The sequence below is a fragment of the Sprattus sprattus genome, assembly GCF_963457725.1.
Source record: "Sprattus sprattus genome assembly, chromosome: 15".
In the NCBI taxonomy this organism is placed as follows: domain Eukaryota; kingdom Metazoa; phylum Chordata; class Actinopteri; order Clupeiformes; family Clupeidae; genus Sprattus; species Sprattus sprattus.
Window position 1 is genome coordinate 11,980,571 of NC_137913.1, and position 10,000 is coordinate 11,990,570.

The 10,000-nt window shown below is 46.0% G+C and overlaps 1 protein-coding gene across 1 annotated transcript in view; it reads right to left on the minus strand.

Moving 5' to 3' along the window:
- Positions 1-10,000, minus strand: part of LOC308376527 (transmembrane protein 132C-like) — a gene marked incomplete at its 3' end in the record, with an annotated part of 160,346 nt that overhangs the window by 14,001 nt on the left and 136,345 nt on the right. The window contains exon 5 of the mRNA XM_080852896.1: positions 8,458-8,669. Coding sequence (XP_080709022.1) covers positions 8,458-8,669 — 212 coding nt within the window. The remainder of the gene's footprint in view (positions 1-8,457; positions 8,670-10,000) is intronic.

Consider the following 10,000-nt stretch of genomic DNA (forward strand, 5'->3'; position numbering starts at 1 on the left):
AGTCCATGCTGATTAGTCATAGGCTGGTTCAGTCGTTTCACAATTTGCCAGAAATGTATGCCTATTAGGATGCAACGGCTGGAAACAACCCCCAATGGAGCGTGGTTAGACCCTGTTCAGGAAGTGAATTTGGGTCTGGTTATACCAGGCTATAGGCACAATGGCCATTTGGCACACACATATTACATCACCAGAAGCGCCAAGGCACCGCAGTCTGAAATCTAATCTGCCGCTTAATATAATAGAGTTCTGACAGCCTCTGTTCAAAGGGCTCTCCACTCATTTACCACGCCTGACCGCTAGCGCTGGCGTGAGAACGCTAGTCCTGCTGGTTCCAGCGCTACTCTGCGGCTCTCTCAGCATGGCTACCACTGAGGCCTAACTGCTTTATATGACACAGAGACTCAGTGAAGGACAGCCACACAGAGGGAGACAGAGAGAGAGAGAGAGAGAGAGAAGGAGAGAGAGAGAGGGAGAGAGAGGGAAACAAAGAGAGAAAGAGAGAGAGAGTGAAAGAGAGGAGAGCAATTACAGAAAGGAAATGAGAGAAAGAGAGAGAAAGGAAAGAGTGCAAAGTGAAAAGGGTGGAAGCCAGCAGGAAATAGAGAAGCGTGGAAAGAGATGTGAAAGACATGCAGAGCGAAACAGAGAAGAAAGAAAGACAGAAAAAAAATAAGGAGAAAATGTACAGAGATATGAATGAAATGCAGACAGAGAGAGAAAGGGAGAGAGAAAGAGAGATATATGAATGAGATGCAGACAGAGAGAAATGGAGAGAGAGAGAGAGAGAGAGATGAATGAGATGCAGACAGAGAGAGAAAGGAAGAGAGAGAGATATATGAATGAGATGCAGACAGAGAGAGAAAGGGAGAGAGAGGGAGATATATGAATGAGAAGCAGACAGAGAGAGAAAGGGAGAGAGAGATATATATACAGCCGCGGAAAAAATTAAGAGACCACTTCAAAATTATCAGTTTCTCTGGTTTTACTATTTATTGGTATGTGTTAAAGTAAAATGTACATTTTAGTTTTATTCTATAACCTACTGGCAACATTCCTACCAAATTTCAAATAAAAATATTGTCATTTAGATCATTTATTTGCAGAAAAATGACAATTGGTCAAAATAGCAAAAATGATGCAGTGTCTTCAGATCTCGAATAATGCAAAGAAAACAAGCTCATATTCATTTTTAAACTACACAATACTAATGCTTACACTTAGGAAGAGTTCAGAAATCAATATTTGGTGGAATAACCTTGATTTAAAATCACAACTTTCATGTGTCTTGGCATGCTCTCCACCAGTCTTTCACATTGCCGTTGGGTGACTTTATGCTACTCCTGGCGCAAGAATTCAAGCAGCTCGGCTTCTTTTCATGGCTTGTGACCATCCATCTTCCTCTTGATCACATTTCAGAGTTTTTTTTATGGGATTCAGGTCTCGAAATTGGGCTGGCCATGACAGGGTCCTGATCTGGTGGTACTCCATCCACACCTTTACTGGCCTGGCTGTGTGGCATGGAGCATTGCCCTGCTGGAAAAAACACTTCTCAGAGTTGGGGAACATTGTCAGAGCTAAAGGAAGCAAGTTTTTCTTCCAGGACAACGTTGTACTTTGCCTGGCTGAGGTTTGTAAAAGACCATAAGGATTGAAAAAGCGGACTGGAGGTTCTTCTAAGTTCGTCTTCTCTGATGAGTCCGATTTCACAGTAGGTGCAAGACTCTCTGGCTTGTAGGCCTCTCCAGGTCTCCGTCTAACCATCAGACGACCATGTGTTGGGCAAAGCTGAAAATTGGACTCATCAGAGAAGACGAACTAGAAGACCCTCCAGTCCGCTTTTTTCAATCCTTATGGTCTTTTACAAACCTCAGCCAGGCAAAGTACAACGTTGTCCCGGAAGAAAAACTTGCTTCCTTTAGCTCTGACAATGTTCCCCAACTCTGAGAAATGTTTTTTCCAGCAGGGCAATGCTCCATGCCACACAGCCAGGCCAGTAAAGGTGTGGATGGAGTACCACCAGATCAGGACCCTGTCATGGCCAGCCCAATTTCGAGACCTGAATCCCATAAAAAACCTCTGAAATGTGATCAAGAGGAAGATGGATGGTCACAAGCCATGAAAAGAAGCAGAGCTGCTTGAATTCTTGTGCCAGGAGTAGCATAAAGTCACCCAACGGCAATGTGAAAGACTGGTGGAGAGCATGCCAAGACACATGAAAGTTGTGATTTTAAATTAAGGTTATTCCACCAAATATTGATTTCTGAACTCTTCCTAAGTGTAAGCATTAGTATTGTGTAGTTTAAAAATGAATATGAGCTTGTTTTCTTTGCATTATTCGAGATCTGAAGACACTGCATCTTTTTTGCTATTTTGACCAATTGTCATTTTTCTGCAAATAAATGATCTAAATGACAATATTTTTACTTGAAATTTGGTAGGAATGTTGCCAGTAGGTTATAGAATAAAACTAAAATGTACATTTTACTTTAACACATACCAATAAATAGTAAAACCAGAGAAACTGATAATTTTGAAGTGGTCTCTTAATTTTTTCCGCGGCTGTATATGAATAAGATATGAATGACATGCAGACAGAGAGAGAAAGGGAGAGAAAAGGAGAGACTGCTGACTTCAAATCTTTCCCTGACCCATGATGAACACCTTAGGACACTTAAAAGCCACAGCCATACACCAATTACGCCAGCAGTGCGGAAATAACGACACAAACCACCCAGTTAACAACCTTTTTCAATCAGTCAGCTATTTATAACAGACCAGTGTCTAAACACTATTTGTGTGAAAAATTCTTTGCTTTTTCCCCCCCTCACCCAGAACAAATTTGAGCAGTGTGTTCTCCAACTTTCAACGAGCAACATGACAAACTCTGATCAAAGAAAGGCAACAACCGTAAGTGCAGCAAGGTCAGCACTGAGGGACGGTCACTGAAGGACGACTACACACTAACAAACAAACAAACAAACAAACAAACAAACTATCACAAACAAACCCAACTGTGTCAGTTCTCCCTGGCCACATTCTGTCTCTTTTCGAAACAAAACACTAACACACAAACAAACAAACAATTAAAAACAAATAAACAAACAAACAGAAAAAAACATAGAGCAGAGACAGAGGGGGGATGAGTCAGTCTCTTTCAGGAGGTAGTGAAGCATGGAGAGCGAGGGGGGAGGGGGGAGGGGGGGTGGTGTCCACGGAGCCCCGACAGAGGGCATTAATTGGCCAGGCGGGTCAGAAGGCACTTATCTGGTCCATGTGGTACATGGGAGACATGCTGGGAGCCACCCTGGCATGGCAGGGGCCGTTGTAACCTGGCACTGGGATCTCCAGACTGGCACTGCCAACCTCTGTTAGTCTCTGAGGCCGCCCTCCCTCCCTCCCTCCCTCCCCCCCCCCCTCAGTCAGGCTGATTTTGGCTTTGGCAGGCTATTAGAGGGATGAGGGGGCCCCAAAGCTTGGACACGCAACACATGCGACAATACACACACACACACGCACACACACACACACACACACACACACGCGCGTGCGCACGCACACAAACACACGGACACACACACGCACACAAACACACGGACACACACGCACACAAACACATGGACACACACATGCACACAAACACACGCACACACAAACACGCACACACACACACATACCCACGCACACACACACACTGAACACACACACAAACCACAGTGCACTCAATACAGCTGGCTTCACTGCCCATGGCTTAGTGCCCACTGGCAACCCGAGTGGCAGTGTTGTTGCCTCTGCAAGGTCATGCCTGTTATTCCCCGATAAAGAGGAGAGGAGTGTGGAAGAGAGGGAGAGAAGATAGATGAGGCAAAAAAGAGAAGGAGAGCATGGAAGAGAAGGAGAGCATGGAAGAGAAGAAGAGAGGAGAGAAAGAGACGAAAGGATAGGAAAAAGAGAAGAGAAAAGAGAAGTTGAGGGTATGCCTTCTCATGCAATTCTTGCAATGTTGCAATGTTTTCATGTTTTGGAACCTAACATACATACATGATTAATGCCATGCAATTTAAATTTGTTCTTGTTCTTTCATCTCAATCTTGAGCTCACAAGCTTTTCTTAAAGATTTGACTTGAATTAATTGGAAACCATCAAACTTAAAGCAAGAAGAAGGAAAGAAAGAAAGGCAGTAAAAGTGTGCGTATGTGAAATTCCGCCAGGAAGACTCACTAGTCATTCATCACTTCTGACCAATGGCCGGCTTGCGCCTGTCTTGAAATGAAATGTCAAACACAGCTCTCTGCTGCTGCTTTCAGTATGCCACCTTTGAATGTCCCTTCTCCCCCCCATCATCACTAGCCTGTCCCTGTGTTGATGTCTGGGGTTAGGCTCCCTTCTCCAGTGGGCAGGAACTGAATTCTACTTTTTTTGCGGGACAGATGAAGGGCACCTACGCCAAAGACTGATCTCTATTTTCTTTCTTGTTGTTTAAATTGATCATTGTTACATCTTATGTTTGATTCAATCTTGACTTTTGCCTGTTATTGCCTCCCAGGTCTTCATAGTAGAACTGCATCACCTAAGGGCACCATCGGAGCAGAAGCTGAACTCCACTTAGCAACACCAGCGCCCTAATCAGACGCACGCGCTCCCTTCACTCCCTCCACACATGACATCCAAGAAGCCCTCTGGGATCCATTAACATCAGAGAAAAACACCAGCAAGCTCCCACAACAACAGCAGCAGGGACAGTCCCTTCACTAAAGCCCAGCTTAAACACAGCATCGCCACTCAGCCTCCGTGGAATAGATCTACTGTCACAGGCAAGGATGGGGCATAGTGGCATCGCAAGCTGGCATGCTGACATGATGTGGGGTGGGGGTGGGGGGTGTTGTCAGGCTTAGCTGAGGGAGATGGAGGGATGAGGAAGTTGCTTTGTGAGCAGATGGAGGGAATGAGAAGAACAGAGGGAAAGATGGAGAGAGATGAGGCAAAAGAGAGAGAGAGAGAGAGAGTGGAAGAGACAGACATGTAAAGAGAGAGTGAGAGAGCGAGAGAGAAATGGAGAAAGAGAAAAAGGGAGAAACACAATGACAGGGACAGAGAAAGATGGAGTGAATGACAGAGAGGGAGAAGAATATAATATGGTTACTGAGAGCAGGAGGGAAAAGGAGAAAGATACTGAGCACGAGAGAGGAAAAGCGAGAGAAAGACAGCGAGATATGCAGATAGAGAGACTGAGAGTATGAGGGCGAGGTGGAGACAGAGGGCATCCTCATTAGCCTTGACAGCCGCCCACTGGCCGGACAATAAGACGCTGTCAGAAGAATATGAGTCGGCCGCTCAGGCAGTGGCAGGTGTTGCGCAACCGAGGCCCTCCAGCAACACAAGGTGTCCGTGGTGCCATCAGGACCGCCTGACAACAGGCACGACTGGAAGCCATTGGATCAATATGAGCGCAGAGCTGCATATACACTACCTGCCAGTGCATGGCCTTGGGTGCCTATAGATACATGTGCCTATGTGTGTGTGTGTGTGTGTGTGTGTGTGTGTGTGTGTGTGTGTGTGTGTGTGTGTGTGTATGCGGGGGGGGGGGGGGGTGTACTACGCTCCAACTGTGCAGGTCAGCAGGGAGCCTGAGAAAGAGAGAGGGAGAGAGAGAAAGCGGATCGACAGAGCAATGAGAGATAAAGCAGAGCACAAGAGATCTGTGAGGTAGAGAGCAGAGAGAGAGAGAAAGAGAGAGGCAGAGAGAGTGAGAGAGAGAGAGAGAGAGAGAGAGAGAGAGAGAGAGAGAGAGAGAGAGAGAGAGAGAGAAAGGCCGTTCCGCACGTGTTGGATGCCAAATGAAACAGCTGATTCATCAGAAGGTGAATTTGTAAGCCCCTGTTAAACACCTTCTAAACACCACAGACAGAGTTTGCTTCTGGGTTAGTCTTGAGTTGTTAGAAAGTGGCATGCTGAGACACACACACACACACACACACACACACACACACACACACACTGAGGTCTAGCCGCTGGAGCGAGGGCTCTGAGCCAGAGAGACTGGAGGCCTCTCTATTTTTACTGCCAGCTATTTGTTGAAGGCTGCAGAGATTAAGTACACTCTCCCCAAGGGCATAGCAACAGCTACGCTCACCTGGAAATACAAACAGAAAAACACACACACACACACACACACACATACACACACACACACACACACACACACACACACACACACACACACACACACATATATATATATATATATACACACACACACACACACACACACCAAAGTCAAGGACATTTGTCTGGGCTGTCAGACATTCACTGTATTGTTGCAAAAATGTGTTGCATTTACAAAAATACTCTTTAGGTCCAACACATTTTAATAGGCCACTGTAAACAACCATCTGACACCATGTTCTCAATGAGGAATACAAATATGGATGGGGGGGGGGGGGGGGTTTAAGTCAAAGCCATGAAACAAGTGATTGACAGTTTGGTTTAGCCGTGATGATTTTTGATTTTCAAACTATGCAAAAAAAGACTGCGTGTGCGACTGTTGAGTTACTGAAACCATGCGACTCACTGAACAGTATAAAACTACACTGTCAAATACACATCCTTCTCCATTGATTCAGACTTTGCCGCCAAAAAATGCAGTGATAAATAAAAATAAGTATGGTACTGCAATTAATTAGAAATGTCTTTCAGAACACACACACTCACACACACACACATGGCTGTGATATATTTGATGTATTTTAAAATGGTTGCACATAGCTAGCCAAAAATAACCCAGGAAATATACTGTATAACATTAATGTTTCCAGCACATTTACACTGAATATCTAGTTAAAATAGCTTCATAAATTCAGAAAGTTTTGCACCTGTTCGTAGACCTGTTTTATATACAGTGCATCCATTCAGAGGTTTTGAATGGTGCGAGAATGACAGTTTAATTGTTTCCTTTAGTGTTTGCACCTGGAGCATTGGACATCAGTGGAGTTGGGGCTTTAACGACCTGTTACAGTATGCAATCTGAATGGCGGTGATTTTGGGGAAACAGAAGGAGCCACCTGTGATTTATGGAGAAGTTTGTGTCTGGAGCTTTGCTTTAAAGGTTCAACAAATCTGTGGTATGTTGGACAACAAGTGAATTACGTTTATCGGTGTGAGTAATGTGCCTTTCAGAGGTAATGGCTTGGAATTTTATGCTCATAAAAATCACTTTTACTGGGTAAGCTACTGAAGCAAAAACAGGCGCTAATGAAGTCAGGTTTTATCTACAGGGGATGTGATGAGGACTGGTTGTGCTATGCTGGGGGATAGGAGATTTCCATGACACAGCTGACTGAGGAGCAGATTTGGCCCTGATGTAGTCCTGATGTGGCCCTTATGTGGCCCTGATGTAGTCCTGATGTGGCCCTTATGTGGCCCTGAAGTTGTCCTGATGTAGCCCTTATGTGGCCCTGATGTAGCCCTGATGTGGCCTTAATGTAGTCCTGATGTGGTCCTGATTTGGCCCTGATGTAGTCCTGATGTGGCACTGATGTGGCCCTGATGTAGCCCTGATGTAGCCCTGATGTGGACCTGATATAACACTGATTTGGCACTGATGTGGCCCTGGTGTGGACCAGATGTGGCCCTGATGTGGCCCTGATGTGGCCCTGATGTGGCCCTGATGTGGCCTGTTTCTGACTTAGATCCGGCTCCTATGCTGACCAGATCCAGCTGTCTAGGCTCCCTTTGATGAGCGCACTCCCGTGAGGGTCCTTTGGCCAAGGCTCTGTCTATGAGCAGAGCCCCTTAGAGTGCTATAGTGTGCTCTATCAGTGAGAGGGAGGCTCCACACGTAGGGGTTGCATAAACATGAAATGGCCTAGTATAGTGTCAGGAGCTCAGAGATAAGAGCAGTAGGGGAGCTGTTTTTATTGAAGTCAGGCCCTCTCATACACATACATATAGATTTTCTGCTCACAGCCACGCTCTCTGTTTCATGCAGAGACATGCACACACACAGAGAGAGAGAGAGAGAGAGAGAGAGAGAGAGAGAGAGAGAGCTGTGACATCAGCAGGAGGTGACTCCCGGCGACTCATGCTCCCACAACAGAGGCTGCCACACATTGGCCTGCCTGGATGGGCTTTTATGACACCTCTGGAAACTAGAAGGCTTTTGTATTTGTAGCTGTTTGTATGTGAGTGTGAGTGTGAGTTCGTTTATGTGGGTGTGAGAGTATATGAGTGTATGTGCATGTGCGTGTGAGGGCAAGTGTTAGGGTGCGTGTGAGTGTGTGTGTGAATGTGATTGTGTGTGTGTGTCTCTGTCTATATGAAAATGAGTGAGAGTCTACAAGCAGATAACCTTTTGTGTGTGTTTGTGTGTGTGTGTGTGTGTGTGTGTGTTTGTGTGTGTGTGTGTGTGTGTGTGTGTGTGTGTGTGTGTCTAATCATTCATATAATGGTTCTTCTCACCTCTGGCTGTTGCTGGGCTGTATGGGGATCCTCCAGCCCTTGATCTGGCTGAGCTCGTTGTCGGAGAGCTCGATCTGCAGGGGCAGGCGTGGGACCCACACACTCATCTCCAGCTGGGCGCTCAGGTAGCTGTAGGTGAAGTTCACCGTCATCCTCACTCGCCCCCTCTGCTCCTTACCGTTCACATACACATAGTCACAGCGGTCTGACACCTGAGAGAGAGGGAGAGAGGGAGGGAGAGAGAGAGAGAGAGATTGAATGTACAAAATGTTGAGATGTACACAGACAATATTTAAAAAAAAGTATTGTAATACAGCTAAGTTTCTGGCTGCCAGTGAGGTGGGGAGGCTCCTATATCTCTTGGAGGAGAGGGATGGACGTCTCCTCCTCGCTGAGGAATATTCGATCTCCTGTCATCAGGGCTGGACTGGCAATCTGGCATACCGGGCGTTTTCCCGGTGGGCCGAGGTGCAATATGGGCCGAGAGTCCCGAATTTATAAAAAAAAAATTTAAATTATAAAAAAAAAAAAAAAAAAAAAAAAATTTTTTTTATTTCACATATAATGGTCTGACCGGATGGCCCACGAAAGTAGTTCATGAGCGGCCCTATTGACACTGGGCTGGCCCAATCACATCCCCTGGGCTGACCCAACACCAACCCCTTTTGGTTTGGACCTGCCTACATAATGCATTAGGACGGGAAACAAACTCAGAGTGGCCCATGGCCTTGACATGCTTGACAAGCGCATGCTAGTCTGCGGCCCATTGGCTGTCTTCTTTAGTGACAAGGGGCTCGTCCAATCATATCAACAAACATCTTCTACCTTTGGCTTGGGCGGTGCACAGAAACGCACGTTTCGTTAGAATCCTCCAGTCCAAAATGGAGAGAAAGCGAAAAGAGGGTGCGGAGAAACTGCGAGATAAGAAGAGGCTTGCTTTTCAAGCCTACACTGCCAAATGTGCCAAAATATCGGAAATGTTTGCCACGGCAGGGCCATCATCAGGTACCGTGGATGAAAGTGATACTGGTGGCGACAGCCAGGGAGATACGATACAACGACCTACGGTAAGCTTACTGATCATGAATTAAAACGTCTCTAAAATATGTTTGACTTAGGACCTATGTTCTATGGCCAAGTTCGTTTGCATTGTAAATACAAGACGAGTCTGTAGCTGTTGCTAGCCCTCAGCCTACTCTACTCTGAAACAGCCAGCCGTTAGCCTACACTCTATGTTGTGTGTTTGAGTGGTGGGCTAGCCCCTTAGCCTATTGGTGCGCGGTGCCATGTCAATGTTCCGAAAGCCCAGTATTCCCAAACCCTGGTATTCCGAAAATATGCCAATTTGTCCAGATAGCGAATTATGATAGCCCGTTATACGCTCCAGTTTGCCCCCCGAAGTTCAGGGGCGTGGTACAAACGTTAGTGCCACCTCATCAAGCGCGTTTCCTACAGGAGGAAATAGACTCCCTTCTAGGAAAGGGAGCAATATAGTCTGTACCTCTCGTAGACGAGAACAGGGGGTTCTTCAGTCGCTATTTTC